At 39.2% G+C, this 20033-nt stretch overlaps 1 protein-coding gene across 2 annotated transcripts in view; it reads left to right on the top strand.

Moving 5' to 3' along the window:
* Nucleotides 1–20033, top strand: part of svep1 (sushi, von Willebrand factor type A, EGF and pentraxin domain containing 1) — a 128074-nt gene that overhangs the window by 22344 nt on the left and 85697 nt on the right. Inside the window, exons 2-3 of one of the 2 annotated variants that reach the window (XM_061710550.1) lie at nt 12279–12534; nt 13722–13898. In XM_061710550.1, the coding sequence (XP_061566534.1) occupies nt 12279–12534; nt 13722–13898 (433 nt within the window). Of the gene's footprint in view, nt 1–12278; nt 12535–13721; nt 13899–20033 lie in introns of those variants that run through there. The other variant, XM_061710548.1, reaches the window with a different exon arrangement.

The raw sequence follows: 20033 nt of genomic DNA, 5'->3' as shown, positions 1-20033 counted from the left end.
GTGTGTGTGTGTTTGTGTTTGCAGTACTGATAATGTGCATGTTTATATTGTGTTAACGGTTTATATTATGCAGCACTATTTATGAGCAATTTGTATTTGTAAATTAATAGAATAAGCTTCTGGGTAGGGTGTGTTTTCTTTTGTTTGTTTTACTTTTCATCTACTTTGTGCAGATCAACCTTTTGTCTCTAGCATACCTATCTTCATTTGAACTGTCCCCAGTTAGGTGATAAAGGACACATTTCTCACAAATTTTTTAAACACATGGATTTACTTTGGCATCTTGAGATTACACTTTTGCAGAAGCGTCATGCATTGGCACTTAAAGAAACCAAAACTATTTCAGAGCCAGTAGTGGCAAATTAAATAACATGTTTTTATGGGCTAAGGCGTGTAGGTCTATTAGTAAACCACTTGCTATGTTGAGGTTAGAGTTGAGAGTGCCAGATTCCATTAGGTTGTTTTCTTTGGGGAGTGACTGTGTCTGTCTGTATGTCTGTCTGCCTGTCTGTATGTATGTATGTCTGTCTGTGTGTGTAAATGACTAAAAGTAGATGCCTTGTACATGTCTTGTCAATCCAAATATCTTATGCATCTTACTTTCTTTACTTTTGATCTTTTATATGAATTTCTTACATTCTTGAGGTGTAATTGTGTGAGATTTGAAGTTTCTAGATCATTAGTTTTGTGTTCAAACTTTGAGGTCTTGTTCCAGGTAAATATCCAAATATAAAGACTAAGTATGCATATGGTTTTACTTCAATTAGATCACTCTGAAACACTGTGCCAGAAAGAAAACCCTCCCCCAGTGGTTGTTACAGAGTCCTCAAAACTGAAAACTAATCTTTTTCAAAGGAGAACTCAGGAGCACATAGATATAATCAGTTTCAATCCACCAAGCACTAAATACAGTGTTTCCCAGCAGCAGCATGTTTATATGAGTATTTTTGTTCTTTTTCTTTGAGAACAAGCATGCACAACATCATGGTATCTATAATGAGCTTTTCCATGACACAAATCATTGGCAACGTGAGGTGAATCGATACAATCCAGACAAAATATGATTGTCTCCTCATCTGACCTCCTGGCTTGTGAGCTCACTTGGAATGTTTTGAGGGCCAACGAGCACCGAGTCCAGAACAAACAACGGAATCAATGATTTGAAATCCCTCCAGAAATGAGGTTTGCATTACTGACGTCTGCATTTTGCACACAATAAAGAAGAAATCTCCTGAATCTCCAGAAATCATGCCAAGATAAATGAAGCCCCGACAGTGAAGGAAGAAATGGAGAACATGTAAAGGGGAACATGCATAATGGATTGACAGCAACATTAACATAGGAAAGTTCTGTATCTGTCTGCACAGTGTGGTCTCAGCTGAGTCTAGATGAGTTGGGATAAATTTTCATGGATACTTTAAGCCAGTAATAGTCCCCAAATCATTCCCTCCACATAAGCACTTTTAACACGCCAATCTGGAGTCATGCGTCACCACACTGTTACTTTGGTTTATTTCAAAATCAAAATTCAGCCTGAGTTTATGTGGTGTGTGGTGTGCGCGTGTTGTGATGTAATGATCTCTCTGCTACAAATGTTACATAACTATGGGGTTTGTTCTACTCTTGAACATAATTTCCTTGGGTATTCCCACACAGTGGCCAGGTGTTTGAACATAGCATTGTTTGTTAAGATTTGGTGTATTAAGAGCAGTGGCCTATAGATAACTAATTTTGTAAAGAATGTTGTCCCTATCTGCTTATGTTAAGATCTATAGATGAAAATATTAAATGGACTATTATCTTAAAGCTGATCTATGAGAGTCTAACCTGGGAATTCACATTGTTAACTATTAAAGATAAATAGAGATTTGTTTAAGTTGCAAAGTAAACTTGACCACTAATTGGTTCTCTGACTCTACAGTCCTTTTCTCTTGCTCACTGTCTCTTTTCTTCCTTTTTTTTTCCAACGTGTGATTCCAAAAAAACTGTAATGGTGTCGACTTTAATCCATAAATCAATGGATGAAATAGCATGAGTATTGTCCCCTTCGCTAAGCCACTGACAGTGATCTGATTTAGCTCAGTATTAGCATTTTTAAATCCCTGGTGCATTGTAAATTTACTGGAAAAAGAAGTATTTGCTTGGATATCGATTATCCAGATGTCTATTTGCTCCACCTCAAGCCCTGCACAATTGACATTTTAACCTAGAGGCTGGATCATTAGGTGATTGTGTATATACACTTCTCAAAGAAATTAAAGGAACACTTTTTAATCAGTGTTTAGTATCAAGTCAGTAAAACGTCTGGGGTATTGATTTAGTCAGTTAAGTAGCGCAGTTAATCAGTTTCAGCTGCTTTGGCGTTAATGAAATTAACATTAAGTGCACTAGAGGGGAAAAATTAGACATCCCCAAAACAGGAGTGATTTTACATGCAATTAAATATTTCCCTCCTCGTCTTTTCTGACTTATTTTCACCAGTTTTTCATTTAGCGAGGGTCAGTGTCACTTCTGGTAGAATTAAGCATACTTGGACTCTACAGAGGTCGCACAGGCGGTCCAAGTCCTCCAGGATGGCACATCAATACATGCCATTGCCAAAAGATTTGCTCTGTCTCTGATTTGCTCTGATGGCTATTCCCGGGAGATGAAGGAATTGATACAATTGACTGACGCCCATGCTCACCTGACCTCAACCCAGTAAAAGGCCTCTAGGAAATTATATATGGGTCCCTCAGCCAGGTTGGTCCAGGGTAGGTGGAGAGGTCCTGCCTTAAGTGGACTAGTTTAAGTATCATGGGGTCTTGGGGAAAAATGGAGCGTGAGATTGACAGACGGATTGGTGCAGCGTCCACAGTTATGCAGTTAGTGTACCAGACCGTTGTGAAGAAAGAGCTGAGGCGAAAGGTGAAGCTCTCGATTTACCGGTCAATCTACGCTCCCACCCTCACCTATGGTCATGAACTTTGGGTAGTGACCGAAAGGACGAGATCGCGGATACAAGCGGCCGAGATGAGTTTCCTCCGCAGGGTGGCTGGACGCTCCCTTAGAGAAAGGGTGAGGAGTTCGGTCACCCGGGAGGAGGTCGGAGTCGAGCCGCTGCTCCTTCACATTGAGAAGAGTCAGCTGAGGTGGCTTGGACATCTGTGTCAGATGGCCCCTGGACGCCTCCCTAGGGAGGTGTTCTGGGCATGTCCCACCGGAAGGGGCCACCAGGAAAGACTCAGGACATGCAAGTGAGACTATGTCTCTCGGGTGGCCTGGGAACGCCTCGGGATCCCCCCGGAAGAGCTGAAGGAAGTGTCTGGGGTGAGGAAAGTCTGGTCATCTCTTCTTAGACTGCTGCCCCCGCGACCCGGTTCCGAGTTAAGCAGATGAAAATGGATGCATGGAAAACCCAAGAGGCATGATGTAATGCAGATTACCAAGTCTGCTGTGACCATGATTTTGTAGCTAGCACTTAGACTGTAACTGCCCCTGTTACTCTTACCCACTCAATAAAACTAGCTTTTGTCATTCAATTACTCAAAGAGTCAAGTGTGATTAGATCACACTAACAGCTGGAACCCTTTCCCTGAGTGCTGCATGCTGCCATTACAGGACTGAGACAAGTGGAAGGATAATTGAATAAGCTTCTCATTTGTCAGCCAAGATGGCCTTTACTCTCTCTCTTTCTCTCTCTCTCTCTCTCTCTCTCTCTCTCTCTCTCTCTCTCTCTCTCTCTCTCTCTCTCTCTCTCTCTCTCTCTCCCTCTCCATCCCTTGCTTTTTCCCTCCTTTTGACTTATTGAGTGTGATGTATAGTGTTGTGCAACAGCTGTCAAGGTAACACAAAACTGTCAAGCGTCAGTGTTTGGCAGTTAACAGACTCTCTACACTCCCTCCTTCAACAAGGTCAAACTGAATTCACTTTGAGCTCCTCTTACAAATTAACGTTGAAGAGACAAGCCTCAGGGATGGCTTCTAAATTATTATGTATAGCTAGCAACTCAGTGTTTTCCAGATTGGAGCAGTTTTCTGTAATGGTTCATTTTTCCTAGGAATAGTTTTCTACTCCTACAATTTGGCCAACTATACCCCAGACAGGTTAACAGTTGTCTAAGACAAAATCCTTTCTGTGGTTTTGGCCTACAATTTGACAAAATACACTCCAGACAGGTTATCATTTGTCTATGTCTTCTGTGGTTTTTGCTTTCTAAGCAAAGTGATTGATGAATGATATTTTTTTTAATTTAATTTATCCCCCCCGCTACTGTGCATTTACTTACTCTGTAAATAACTTGCCCCTTATTCTTCTTTGAGCAAATTACCATAAATCTGAAGTGAGTCTGCCGACAAAGGTGCAGGTGTTTATGTGTCCACAACCCAAGTGAAATCCAGACTTTCTGCCAAACTGCCAGCGCTTGTCAAACACAAATTCTACCATCCTTCCAACTAGCTAAGAATAAAGGGTTTCTGGTGTAGTTCCTAAGATACGCATATTTCTGTTTATTTTCTATTTATGTTCTTTCTTTATTTTCTTTTATTTTTAAATCACCATGGAACAAAATTGCTCAGACATGACATCACTAAAAAGCGCTAATGGGCATTGTGTCCCTCTCCTTGGTCGAAAAGAAAAGGCTATAGTCACTAAAATTGCCAAAAAGATGGTTAGACTGCAAAAGAATAGAGGTACAGAGATTAGCTCAGCCCCTTTTTAAAACCCTTTGTAATATGGACGATGACAGTATGGGTTCACTATCTTCTAAATTAGGGTTCCCGACTTTATTGAAACTGTAAACTTTGTTTGTTAAACTTTGATCAGAAACAGTGACTCTAGTGTCCAATCTGATATTTACACAAGATTTTTGTCGAAAACATCAAAATATTTTAAACTTATTTTACAGTACATACTGTATCCTTAAATGAGAAATGAAGATGGTACTAAATGTTCTCCATGGCTGGGACATATCTACAAATAGGTCCAAAGCATACAGGGACCTATGTAGAGCAGAACTGCAACTAATGAGCCTGTGGAAGTTCGTTCACACTACCAGTTATAGAACAAAACATGTATACTATCCTGTAAACGTCAGTTGACCACAAAGACTGCTGGACTGGTTTGATTGTGACAGTTTTAGGACCAAAATTGTTCAAAATGGTGTATGCATTTTCATGCTGCTGTTGCATATGTTCACACATTTTTCACTTAAAAAGCCAGTTTATGTCAAAGGTATAGGCATTTAACATAACATAACTCCCTCATATGTTTTTTTCCCTTCTTCCTCTGAAAATGAACTTTAATTTAAAAAAAATGTTAACTTTCACGGCAGATTTCAGGGGGATCTAATAAAGTAAAATCATTTTATCAAGTAACTTGATTTTAATATATAGGATGAAACTTTCCTTCTTAGTCCTGTGGTGGACCTCCAGTGACAGCTGCTATGGTCAAGAGGCTAGAAAATGAATATAGAAGATGAATGGATGTAGGGAAGGATGTGTATTAAACATAGAGATAAGACATCTGTGTGACCATTTCTGCTTTGGTGGTCCAATGTTTGTGGAAACCAGCCGTCTTACCATCGTTGTGTCTGCCTCATGGCTACATGCTGAGTAAAACAAGAGCATGGAAATCTTTGAGAAATTAACTCAGTGAAACAGAGATGAGGTGGCATGAGAAGCATGGAAAAATTGAATCAAAGCTTGAGGAGATATTTTCAGCAATAAAAGAGAAATACATGAGCTTTGCATGTCTTCTCAAGTCAAAACATGTCAAGCTTCATTTGCTTTAAAAATGGGATCCAGCAACAAGGAAAAATTAAAGCTGCAAGCAACGATGAACGGGCCCTCGCACTCATGGCCACCGCCCCCCATAAGCATATCAGAAATGACACCACCCACGACTTTCTATGTCAAACCATTCAAAAGTTATGGCAGAAAATAGGAACTATGAAATATCGACCAATCAGAAGAAGGGGCGGGGCTAATTCAGGCCAATGAAGCTCAAGTACTCAATACCGAGTCCGATGACACCACCCACGAGTCTTTATGTCAAATCATTTAAAAGTTATGGCAGGGAAAAGTTTTCTAGGGGGCGCTGTTGAGCCATCTTGCCACACCCATTAATGCAAACCATGAAATATCAAATTTATCGCCAGGCCTGGCTTGCGTGCAAAGTGTGGTGCCTTTTGGGGAACTATCAAATATGGACCAATCAGATGAAGGGGGGCGCGCTTTTTGTCTAGCGTCGCCACGGTAACGCTTTTGACTGAGAAAAGTAATGCGCTCCGTCGCAGGATGGAGACGCACATTTTGATGTATAACACACCTGGGTGCACGTTACGGTTCGGGCCGCATTAACTGTTGAAGGAAGGGCATAAATTTCGCCAAAATTACACGATTAATTGAAAATGGCCGAGTTCCTGGCCAATTTCGGCCATGGCACCAAGAGACTTTTCTTTAAGTTGCGACATGATACAGGTGTGTATCGATTTTCGTGCATATATGTCAAACCGTACAAAGTTTTCTAGGGGGCGCTGTTGAGCCATTTTGCCACGCCCATTAATGCAAACCATGAAATATCAAATTTCTCGCCAGGCCTGGCTTGCTTGCAAAATTTGGTGACTTTTGGGGAACGTTTAGGGGGGCAAAAAGGCCCTCCTTTAATCAGAATAAGAATAAAGAAAGAATTCCTACAGATACAATAGGGCCTTCGCACTGTAAGTGCTCGGGCCCTAATTACCTCTCTGTATAATTGTTTCAGATCTCAAAAAAGTTTGATAAATGAGCTGTTGTGGGCTATAAAATTATACTAAACTTCTGACTGAGTCAGCCAAGAAACAAATGAATTATCTTTAATATTGAAATATGTGTTCCCAAGACGTTGCTCAGTAATACTAAAACTGAGTCTTGTGTCTGCAGTTGTAAGCGAGCGTGTGTGGGTGTTATTCTGTTGGGCCCCTGCAGAATTGTTGTTGTTATTTTTACCACCCAAGCCAAGAGCAGATAGACTGTCCAAACAAGCGGTTTAACTTCCGACCGATGGGGAGAGAGCTTTCCAAACGGATGCAGTTGGGTTGCTTTTTTTCATCCTCTGTGGAATGCCTGTAAATAAAGTTCTGTTTTTGCAAGGTGGATCTTAGGGGGTTCATCTATACACAGAACTGTGCAAAAGTTTTTTTTTCCATTCTCTTTACAAAAGGTACAAGCACATAATACAGTTAAAATGCTGCATTATATAGGTTGATTAATTGTTTGTCCATCGAATAGGCATTTACCATACATGAACTCACGTTCATTTGGCCTCAACATAATAAGTACCCAAACTTAAACCATAAATGTTCAAAACAGAACAACTCATGAACCAAAAATCAGTATTTGGTTTGACTTCCCTCTGACATTTTTTAAGGGGACTGCAACAATGGAACAGACTAATACTCTTTTTAAGGGGACTGATCCAGCCAGATACAGTGCAGTAATGTTAATTTGAATCCCATGCTGTTTACAGGAGCCAGGTTAAGGTAGCCTGGAATTTTCTGTTTGTATCATAAAGAGATGAAAAATGTAGTTAAGCAACAAAACCTGGTGTCTAAGACCAAACCCGGTAAACTAGTTATATACAGAGTTGCTTCACAAGTTAAGGTGTGTTCAAGACGTGATTTGATGTGATGCAAACAGTCTGTCAAAGAGGACCCTGTACTCCATGCAAACATCTGTTTCTGGTATATTCAAGACGTGATGCATTTGTTTTGTATTTAGCGTTAAACTTTATGGGAAAAAACAAAACAAAAGACTTCATCTCAAATCCCAGTATTTAATTGATGTGGCATGTCTGTTATAAGCAATATTTCTTTCAGTGTTTGAAATGAAGAAATAAGTAGGTCATGTACAAGCTTTAGTATGGGACAGGTGGGTTAATGCTTTGATCAAAGTTATAGAAGGAGGTGATGGGAGGAACTCTGCATGTTGATGATGTTGGATCCTCAATTAGCATTCAGGGTGGCTGCCATGCATATAGAAGCGTTTGATAAACTCATGGCTTACTCTGACACATTCATTAGGATATAGAAAGATTTGACACTTCTGTCAAATCAAATAAGATTCTTTCAAGTTGTAATCATACAGACGTCTGTTAAGAGTTCATAAGAGTAAATAGGATGTTCCTTCACAAGAAAAAAATAGACTTGTGCAAAAGAAGTACAACTAAATAGTTATGTGAAACTCCTTAAATTATACATTCTAGAGATGTTGTTGATACTAGCACCACCAGAGGATCAGTGTGTTTCTCCTGTTCAGACAGGTATATCAATTTCACTGGAGTGCATCAGTGATTCCCCCTTACAGAGGTAATGTTTTCTGGGACAATGTTGACATCTGTGTTTTTTTTAAGTTACAATCACAAACCAATTTCCCCCAAAATAATGTAAACTCTTTTCTTCTGTAAAAAAAAAAGAAGAAAGAAATATTATGAAATGTAATTTGAGTGCACTCATGCAGTTGCTGAATGATGGTGATCTTTTGCCCCTTCACAATGAAGCCTGTTTTTTGAAAACTCAATGTGTGTTTATCTAATTTATTACACGATATTAAAGCCGCAATGGAAAATTAAACATAAACATGACGAGGCTAGAGTTACTGCAGATGGTCAGCAGCATAAATAAAACCTTATCTCCTTCTGACAAACTAAACACTTCTTCAGTACATATCTTAATCCATTGTGAAAAAAGTAAACACTGCAGAAATCAATTTCAATCAATTTCAATTCTGTATTGTGTAACAATGGAAAGTGAATTTATGTCAGAGTTAGAGAGAATTTGGAGGATCTTTAGATCAACATTTTGGCACATTTGGGTTTACCTCTGCAGTGCAGTGTTTGCAGGTTTCAAACTATACTAAATACCAACACTAAATCTAATGATTCACGTAAAATTCCTTATTTCTTTGTGCGACTTTGTACACTATGCATCCTGATGTGCAAATTATTATTATTTTTATTATATTGAATCTACAGACTCAATACAATCAATGGGCAGTTTACATTCCATGTCACTTCTGGTATCATCCAATTAGAAAGATGTATATTAACGGACATATTTGTTTCCCACAACCCAGTTGATCCACCATCTATGAGTTCGCAGTGTCATGAAATGAAGTGTATGCACCGAGGAGATTATCTCTTGGACAGTAATCTACTGTAGATATTTTTCTGTGTGGGTATGTAACAGTTTGTATTTCCAGTACAGTATGTTAAAAAAAAACAAAAAACACTGACGTCAAGGTACATATAGTCTGCTTTCATTGTTTCTTCTTGACAAAGTCTGAGGCATTTTGCAGCAGAGATAGACCTGCTTACTTCCTACTCTAGTAGTGCAGGTCCCTGTGCTACCACCTCGCTTTGACAGAGATCATTGGCCCTAAACCAGATGCATTTGAACTCTTTCACTATTGTTTTCGACTTGTGTTTCCTTTAGAGCTACCCGATACTTTGAAGTGTCTGCCAAGCATGTCAATGAAGAGATGCACAGGCTTAAGAGAGACACATTTAACAATTTATTGTGTCAAAAGCATGTTAAGTATGAGTTTGAAAGATTAGTAGGTCCAGTAACCATCACTTTCTACTTATTCTTTTTTTTTTACAGCGTCTAGACCTTAATAGAGACTCAGTGTCAAACTATATCTATTTTAAGGTGTGTAAGTATTTTTAGGTACAGAAACACTTTGTTTTATTCTGGGTTTTAAAGGGATATTAATATTATGGAAATTATAGTTGGACAATACATTTTAAAATAACTACAAGTTGCTAAATCCTTTAAATATCTTTCCATCTTTACTGCTCAATTATTCTCTTAAAGCAATATATAGTAGTTTGTGTTTGTTTTTTTAGCTTTAAAATATTCATTTTTATTTGGAAGAATATTAGCATGTATTTTTGCTACATCCAGAAAACAAAAATGTGTTTGATTCACCGGCTGTCAGCTTTGAGAGGACGTGTGATTTGCTGTGGTCTGTGTCTTTTGTACGCCATGAATGATAAGGTTCACGCTGCGTTTCTGTGAAGGACAACGCCTTCCCACATACTGGCTTCTGTGGCCGTCTTTATGTTAATACTCCGACCTAAAATATGTGGAGGCTATTTGGGAGGCTATTATTAGTGGGTATGCATGCGTGTACTCTGTTTGGTTACATCTCCACAGTGTCTCACATAAGCAACTGACTCAAGGCTGACACAGACACCACAACAGCCCAACAACACTTAGAGTCAACGTCTCATACAAGATGCTGAAGAAGAAAACCACAACAACAACAACGGGAAAGCATGACAACTAGTGCACACATTCTTTTTTAATTTGTTTTGGTGAACACAGATGTAACCAAGCTGACAGCTGGTACTTTGATTTGAGGAGGACCAGGGAGAATAGCACCTGACGGTGTGAACAGATGGGAGGGGGTGTCGCCAGCCTCTTCAGAGAACCGGAGCTGAAGGCACCTTATAGCTTTAAGAATCAGAGAAATGAGGCTTTGCTGCCTTGCTCCTTTTCTTATCTTGCTCCCTTTCTTCCCCCACTCTGTAATTAGGGTGCTCCTGCCCGACCTGCTTGAAGTTTAGCCAATTAGACAATAAAGACCAGAGCTTTCTCTTGTGCTCTGTTTCTCTCCCTTTGTGGTCACACCCTCGCATGTCTCATCTCTCTCCTCTCTTTTAATAATCTGTCAAGTGAAGCTTTTATTTCTCTACTTGGATTAAGAAGAAAGAAAGGATCCTCCCTAACACACTTCCTTTGTTTCTGTGAATTCTTTCATGATATACTTTGACCTGTCTACCTTCATTGTATCAGTAAGTAGATATCCGCCCATTGACTTTTTGTTTGCTACTTTTGTTCCTTCACTGACTTTAATTTTTTTTCTATGTTATTGCTCAATATTTTTTTTATTGATCCATTCTTCCCATGGTTATCTATAAATGTCATCTTAACCTTATTCAAAACATGCTCACAGCAACCCAGGACCCCTTCAGCTTGGTGTCCACAATAAAGGGAACTTATGGCCCAGTTGTATTTTATTTATTTTTTTAACTCTAGAAAAAATAAAAATATCTTTTTCTGACTTTAATTTCCTTTAATTGTATGTGGTGGATTGTAAACACTAGCTAAAGTTAGTTTGAGAGCTGTAGCACGTCTGGGACGGACACAGTAGCTCAGTCTGTGTCCTCAGTGTTCTCTGGTGGTTTTAGCCCACTGCCAAGCAGCTGCTTACTCTGTAGGAGAAGTAATTACAATTATAGAGCTTTCTCTTTCTCTCTCTTTTTTTGTTGTTGTCCCGTTTCCCAATCCTTCCCATGTTGCCTGTCCTGCTGATGTAGGGTTTTCAAGAGCCCCAGAACTGAGGGTAGTTTTTAGTGGTCTTGTGTGACGTCCGTTATGCAGTTCAGACATGTCACTAAAGCTCCAGCAAACTTGGTAGCACGATGGCATGCATGCCAATTTGTGTGATTCATGCATTTGAATGGCCAAACCTTGATATGTTGACAACATGATTGTATTTAGTAGGACAAAATGTCACACTTGTCAACTTTATTTTCTTGGTTCTGCGAGTGTAAAGGGTAATATAAGTTTCAGTTACTGGGAAACGGGTTACATGAACATGAATGCCTCTTTAATTTCTGGCTGTTTGCCGCGAAGTTTAGCAGTTCTGTGAATATACCAGCTTGGCTCTGTCTGGATTCATTCATCTTCTAACTTATTGAATAACACCATGGACAGTTTATTGAAATTACTTAATGGGTACAGAGTCAGGGCAGCATTTACTTGTCCTGGAGTTTTAAATTGTACATTTGATTAACTAAAAGAAAACATATAATTGAAAGAGCAAATACTGAGCAGATGTAAAATGATGACAGATTGCCAAAATGACAACAAAAATATTTAAGAGTTAATATTGAAGTCATATAAACCACCAACATATAAAACATTACCCTAAAGAAAACGTGAAATTGTCTGGAAGAAATATAAAATGAGCAAAAAAACAAGAGTTTTAACTTCTAATTCACAACATTTCACCCAAAACAACTATGAAAAAGTCCAAAGGACCACAGATGTTAATTCTGAACCAAAAAAGGGAATAAAAGGGTTTAAAATGTTTCTCCCTGCAAACCAACACAGATCATTTCTCTCCAGCATTAACCAACATGATACAGAAGTAGTTAAAAATACATTTGAGTTATTAAATGTTTTCTTATTGAATTGTAAGCACTAAATTAGTTACTACCTCTTGTTAACGAGTATGTATTTGTTTTCTCAACAGCAAATACTTCGTCACTCCCGTGGTAATGCCACCAAGGTCATTTTCCTCATCACCGATGGCTACTCCAACGGTGGAGATCCTCGGCCGGTGGCATTGGCTCTGAGAGAGCGAGGTGTTGAGATCTTCACTCTGGGCATCTGGCAGGGCAACATCAGGGAGCTGCATGACATGGCCTCGCAGCCCAAAGACCAGCATTGCTACCTGGTGCACAACTTTGCTGAGTTTGAGGCCTTGGCTCGCCGCGCTCTGCATGAAGGTAAGAACGACTGGTGAAGATTACTAAGGGTGTTTGTTTTTAATTACAGTAAATTTCAACACGATAACAGTTTCTCACACTACATTGGACCAATTTGCCTATTCTTCACTATACTTCACAGCGCTTTGTAAATATGACCGAACTGAGAGGCCGCCACCCAGACAAAACTTTTTTAGGTTCTTAAAAAAGTATATGTAGTTTAAAAACATTTACTTTTGCCCAAAATGCAGCTGGTATTTATTTTTTTTATAGAAGTTGGCAATGTTAAGCCTATGAAGTACCCTCATAATCACAGTTTGACCTGCAGTATTTATTATTATAACACTTTTGACCCTGTTAAAGTTCAATAGTTACTTTAAAAGAAGCACTTATATTACACAGAATCTGAAATTATACATTTCACACACTGCCTTCAATTTTATAGTGCCACAGCCATGAGACCTCACGTCTCGAGGTTCAAAAAAACTGTTTTTTCTTTCCATAGTACAAGGGGATTTCCCACAATTTGGTGAAAAGGGTGATTCATTTATGGTTTTTAAACCTAAAATATCACAATAAACATCACAGTTGGGAGGCACTACGTTTATAGTGTGCTGTAAATCCTGTATATGTGCTTGCAGGTACTAGATGTGTAGGTTCACATATACATTGAGTGAAATTCCAGATGTAGTTGGAGTAGTAGTCACTGGTGTGTGAGTACAAGGACAAGGCTGTGAAAATCAGAGCCAACCCACAACATACAACCAGCTTGGCCTCCAGTCTGTCACTCCTAATGCCTCTCCCAATAACAGCTTTAAAGCAGACGGTCATATTTCAAGACATGGAGCCACATGAGCAGTGGATTTGAAGTCAGTGTGGTCCTCCCAGCCATAAATTAAATGAGAGAAATGAATGTCTTAGCCACAGCAACAACGTCACACACGTTTGTTCCTAGGTCAAAACCCACGTCACTCTCCCAGTGATGATGCCACCACAAAAGCTGTATGTTTTCTAGCTCACAAAGCTACAAACATAGAGCTCTCAGTATTATTGAATTTGATTCATGAATATCTGGGTTCATTTCTTTAATAAAGATGTATGTTTATCAGTGAAGGGTGAGAATTTCAGAAGCTGCTCTTAATATCACTGGCACTTTTTGTGGTGGAGTAAACTGGTGTTATAACTGTGTGTTTGTTTCCCACCCACAGATTTGCCTTCAGGTAGCTACATCCAGGATGATGTGTCACGCTGCTCTTCACTGTGCGAGGCAGGCATGGATTGCTGTGATGTGATGGCCAGCTGCAAGTGCGGCACACACACTGGACAGTACGACTGCATCTGTGAGAAGGGGTACTACGGCAATGGTCTGCAGCATGAATGCACAGGTAGGCGAGTTCACCAGCTTCTCTGTCAAAAAAGTCACATGTCTCAAACTGTTTGACATCTCAGAAATCTTCTATATCAACTTGACTCACAGAGACACTTTCAGGTTATAATAATCCAGTGAAGCAAGAAAAACAGACAAAAAAAAATCCTCTTGACCTTTGCTAATAAACACTTAAGTCGCTGGTTACTTGTGTACTTTGATATATACTTTTCCTCTGTGTGAAGCTGTGGATGCAAATAAGCCTGATGTAGTACATAGTACATAAAATTGTAGTAAAACTTTATTAGATGCTAAAACTGCCCCTATCTGGAGACTTTGTTGGTCTACAGCATGCTTGAGTCTCAATGCGTGCTTTTAAGTTCACATTAGAAGTATGACCTCATGTTGCTGCTAAAGTCACTAAGGGTGGATTTTAAATAAGCAACTTGTCTACTTCAATCAGTATTAAGTGTCCTATGGACACATTAGTATTAACACGCCTGTCAATGTGCAATAGGAATGGAGAAATTAGGTATTTGTGAGCAGTTTTTTTTTCTTCAGCCACCTTTGACTCCCTGGCTCCTTTCTGTTCTCTGTATTCAAATTTCCCCCACTAGTAAGTAAGTAAGTACTACATCACAGCTTTCCCATAAAATATCTTTGGTTTCCACATTCACCTAAAATACTGCTGACATTTAAACATTAACTATCTTTACTATCTTTGTTGCCATAGTGCTTTTCCTGTTCCCTATCAGTGTTACTGACCTGAAATAGGCTGAAGTACGTTTACTTCTTGTTTAATTGTCTGGAATCTTTTCAACATCCTCTCCTAATATCCGTACGTATTTTTAAGAAACATAATCTTAATACCTCAATGTAATGATATATTCTAAAAGTGATGTGAGAATGCTGACGTGTGTCCTATAATCTAAAATATTTTTAATTAAATCATATATTAGTTTATGAGATAAGGTCCATGTTCAGTTATTTCCTGTCTGAATATTTGGAAATATCTTTTCTGAGGAGGAGCTGGAATCCATCACTTATTCTTTACAAGCTAAAACCCTTGATATATACTGTACTTTTGTTCTTGCAATAGTTCTCTTTGCAGAATTGAATTTTAGTTGTGGTAATGCAGTTATTTGGGTTTGCTTGGGTTCATTACTTACAATCAGTTCAACATTTGCCAGATATTTAATTACGGATTAATCTGTGCTCTAAAATGACTTTTTGTTAGTTCATTAAAACTCCAAGTTACACAGTTAGAGACTGTAATGTTGCTGTCTGACACAGGTGGTCTTTGTCATCTAAGTGTAAGGTTAAAGGTTAATGCATTATTTTTACTGATAGTGTAATCAGCAAACTCACAGAGGATTAAAGACGTCTGTGATTGTTGGAGAGCAGAACAGCTAGCAGATGCACTGGCTGGTGTGTGTGTCTGTGTTTACAGAAAGTCACTGCTGTGTTAAACCTCAGTGATTTAGAAGGCTCACCCATCTTGCAGGGAAGATATGTCGAAAATATTCAGGGAATTAAAATCAACCAACCCTGAATTCTTTGCTTAGAGGATGCAGTCAGAGAAATCTGTAAAACCATTATCGCAAATTATCTGAGAAATTCCAATTATAGTTGCTCCGCTAGTCTTTCTTTCCTTCTATTCCAACATGTTTTCTCTGAGAGTTAGACAGCCAGCAGAAAAGGAAGAAAGAGAAGCATTTCAGTAACAGAGAAGTCAAGAAGTGAAAATGAGAGCAACAAGAGGAGGCGGGTTCTTGCAAAGTGAGAGCCAGAGGAAAGGGCATCAGGGTCATCACACCAAAAACACACGCCTCCGTAACTCCCATCAGATGTTGTCGAGACTGAAACCCCACTTAGCTTATTAATCCATTTTAATGGTTTAATTAATAGCAGATTACAGCCTTAAGAGCTGGCCCAGACATGAGGAAGGAAGGACACAGCAAGGCGCTTAAACCACAACGTAGCAACTGCCTCGCTTGGTGTCTCTTACTCACCCATACTGCAAAATCCCATAGGAGGGAAGTGGGTTATTTTCTTCTAGATGCTATATCATCTCTGAGTCGTCTTTCTAATATAAGAGAGCTAACATACAACCATTGATGGTGAGACATTTCTATATTTAGTGAACCCCTACTTGCTTTCATAACTTTTTTAAGGTAGTAGTGACTCCAAAACTGATATAATATGAATTATGTGTGCATCATTTGCTTGAGCATACCAGGATGATTAAAGGGGTCATATTAGGGAAAACTCAATTTTTTTAAGCTTGAGTATGAAAGTTTGATATCTAGTTTGCTTCCCAGACCATTAAAAAAACAGAGCCGAATGATTCAGATAAGCTGCTATATTGTTGTCCTCGCCAGTAGCAGTCAGTAGACTTGTCATGCCCAAACGTGAAGGCCCCATTGTTAGATGTACTGTACAGGCCAGCACAAAATGTTGCATTCCTTGTCATGAATGAGGCCAAAAACAGCTGGTAACCAGATTTTTATGACTTTAAATGGACCAACTACGTCAAATCCAGTTATCCAGGAGATGTGTAAATGCGCAAAAGCGTTTCCATTACACTTTTGCGATAAAGTGGATTATCGACGCATCTAAAAAACATCCTTGTTTCCATTACAGGTTATCTTTTGCGATATTAAGGTTTTGTGAAAATCTAGGGTTAATTGGAAGGCAACTTTTGCCTCTCTCTGTTGAGGAAAGGGAGGAAAGAGGTGGGCAGAAAAGAGGCAAAATTTGCATTTAAAGCGACAGACCTACAAGTACTGCTCTTCAAAAGCAGGTTTACACAGGATGAAGAAGCTGTAAACAAAAATCCTGGGGATGTTTCGACCAACACGTGTCACAAACACTTCATTTAGAGTACCCAGCATTGAATTAATTTTGTGGAAAAAGAGTATAATGTTTCACCTTTAAGTTGGGTACAGTGTGGTTGCCAGAGTTAGAAAGTTTTGCGGTTTGCAAATCTAATGGTCAGTGTGGCCTCAGGTGGGTTTGTTGTCTAGACGGCTAGTTTGCATAGACTTTAAAGTCATATGAAAATAAAGCCAAACATACGCCGTCCAGTGGATCATTATTATCTTTGGCTAAAGGGATTCATTGGAAACTCTATTCAAATCCCTGGAGTGCACAGCAGTGCTGTTTATGAATCTGTCGACAGCCAAGGCAAACAGCCTCTTCCAAAAAACATGACTGGAATCCCAGCAGATAGAAGTGGATGATGACCCCAGTTCCTGCATAGTTTGGCTTTCTCTAACTAGACATTGTTGTCTCTCTCTGAATACCAAACCCAAACTCTCAGTATCTGTATCTTGGAGGATCAGGAAAGGAATTGGGAAGTAAATAAATGGACTAAGAGGGGGTGCAGAAGCGTAACATGTTTTCCTCCTGTCACACATTCGAGCTTATCAGCTTCTTCTGTAGTTTAAGAGAATGACAGGAGCTCTGGACTGTGTTAGTGTGGTGTCAGCGCAGGCTTTGTTCCTCTCCGGACAGCTCTGCTGGAGATGTATGGGGGACAGGGAGAATGAGAGGGAGACCAGACGACAGCACAGAGCATGAAGGAAACGATCATATGACCATGAAATTTAAAAAAAAAAAAAAAAAAACATTTTCAGTGTCTCCGAAATATCTGTTCATTCTTTATAATATGGTTATGTTTACAAAATATAATTTTTCTACACAATCAAAGCTAATAAGTGGGCCTTGTTAAACATTTATGTTTGTCAAGTCTGAGGTTTTTTAGATCACTCTCATTGTCCTCGAGGCACATTCGGCCTCGAGGACAATGAGCTTTTTACTGGAACGCTGTGGTTACAGCCAAACATTTCCTTGGAGCTGACATTATATTGCTCAATGTTTATAACATCAAGTTCGCCAAAGCCTCCTGATCCCTTGACGAGACACATGGCAGCAGTAAGCTTCGGTGAGACTGGTGTGACCCCGTCTTACACCAGACAAACTGGGCAGTCAGTTGTCTTGACACGACGCAGTCTTTGAATCTCCTCCTTGAATATTTCTGGTCTCAGTGTAAGTGACCGGATGATTTAAGGAGGGGAAACCCCTAGTTAGACATAAACTGGACAGTTTCAAACATTTAAGACCATAAAAATATTAAAGCAGAATGGATCTTCCAGTCATATTTTTTCATGCATGCTTTGACTCCATGGAAAAAAAGAAGGAGGGGGGGGGTTCATGAGCTTGACTCCCTTTCCTGTGTGCTTTGACTCTAGTAGATTTTTCGGCTTCAGTGTTTTGCAGAGTTCTCAAATGTATAGTTGAAAACTTAAAGAATGCACAAGGAATAATTGTTTTTGTGAATTTTAAGGAATGTAACAATTCTTCACACATCTGTGGTTATCAGAGTGACTTACTTCTTGACACTCTGCAGCTCATCTAACTCTCCATGATCACACTCTATCCTATGGACAGCTGTGTAGATATGAACACATTTGTGCTGCGGCGTGTGTTTGTGCTGGCATTTGAATTAAAGGGGGCACATTCAAGGATCTGGTCATTTCTTAACTCAAAGCTCTTTAAATGCCAGTTGTGGGATCTTGCACCACTCTCCCTTCTACAATGCCTGTAGATCACTGGTGGAAGGTACACTGGTGGTTTGACCCTTTTCCACATGTTCATGAATGTACCCAGAGTGGGCCTCATTCATGAGATCTGTGAGTAGATTTTCACAATAAATCACTTCTTTGTCAAAATCTACTCTGGAACCAAGATTGTAATATAAAATACATTTTTATAATGGAGTGCCAATTATTTCCCATTTGTTAAGGTCAATTCCAGCCAAATAAACCTTTCAGTAAGAATTTTAAAAATGATATATTTAATTCAAAGTTTAACATCTGTTTTAAATATTTTGCCTTAAGTTTATATTTTGGATGTATAGGAAATTTGACAACATATTTTGTAAACGTTCTTATAGGCATGGTTTGTTTCTTCTTCATATTCAAAATATAATCCCTCACAGCATCTATAGGGACTTTAAACTGTCTACTTTTATTCAGTTTGTCCTTTTCTGTCTAAATCAGTATTTCTCAATGTCTTTTCTGGTAAGAACGAAAGTGCAAGTTGCTCAACATGAACTTTTACTCTTTTTGGCCCACTTATGAGCAGGGGTCGAATGCCTGGGATTTCCTGATGACAAGCCGAGGAGGGGTGTTCAGGGCTTAAATCAACCAGGCCACTCAACTCTGCCACTCTCCATTAATTTTGTTAAGTGATAAAGTGAAGGCTTATGTTGGTGTTTTCTTTGGTAAGAGGAGAGTTGGAGGGGGGAGGGTGACGCTCCTTGATGCGTCTCATTGTGCTATGCTTCCTTACACGTATAGATGGGTAGATTAGATTAAAACTTCCAAACGTAATACCTGCTACAAATTTGTGGCTGTAATTAATCACATGATGCGTTCACTTTACTGACTTCTAATTTGACCAGTTGTGGCTGCAAGCTAAGCATTCAATGCCTCCCCAGTTGAAACAAACTCAGCTCTTTTTGTCCGATTGGCATGGTTCATTTAAACTTTGGTCAATAGTTTAACATTTTGAAGTATAAAATAAGGAAAGGAGCAGGGCCCTTTGCTCTTAGACACTGTGGGCATGTATGCTGTGGGCGGATTTCAAACAAGATTAAATGATATGTGCTTTGTGGTGCAAGAGAGCATCTGCCTCTGTACACAGTCCCTCATCTCTGTTGGCTTTACCTAACAGATTCTTCTAGTGGTTTTAAATAAATCCCATTGATATAGCTGGTCTTAGTTGTCCTTTGGTGTTTAAAGTTTTTGTTTGATTTTAGATAGTACACATGTGCCTGGTAGCTCAAAGTATTATTGAAATCTATTTTAATCCTTCCCTCAACAGTTCATGTTCCAGTTCTGTTTCCCCTCATTATAAAAAGCAGGTTTGTAAAAAGCCTTAATTGATGGCTACTGCTGCTGCGTTTGTAGTTTTGGGATGCTGTAAAACAGAGATGACTCTGGCTACTTACTGTAAGTGAAAGACATGAGAGATACAGATGAAGGATGGAAGAGGCAAAGAAACCATAAACTGGCCCTAATAGGACCCTCCTCTGCAGGAGAGCGAGAGAAACAAGGAGCAGTGAAAAACCCAGTGGTGTGAGGCTAAA

Source organism: Cololabis saira, chromosome 20, assembly GCF_033807715.1.
Source record: "Cololabis saira isolate AMF1-May2022 chromosome 20, fColSai1.1, whole genome shotgun sequence".
Lineage (NCBI taxonomy): Eukaryota > Metazoa > Chordata > Actinopteri > Beloniformes > Belonidae > Cololabis > Cololabis saira.
Note: the sequence above shows the minus strand (reverse complement) of the source record. Positions and strands in the feature narration are given on the sequence as shown.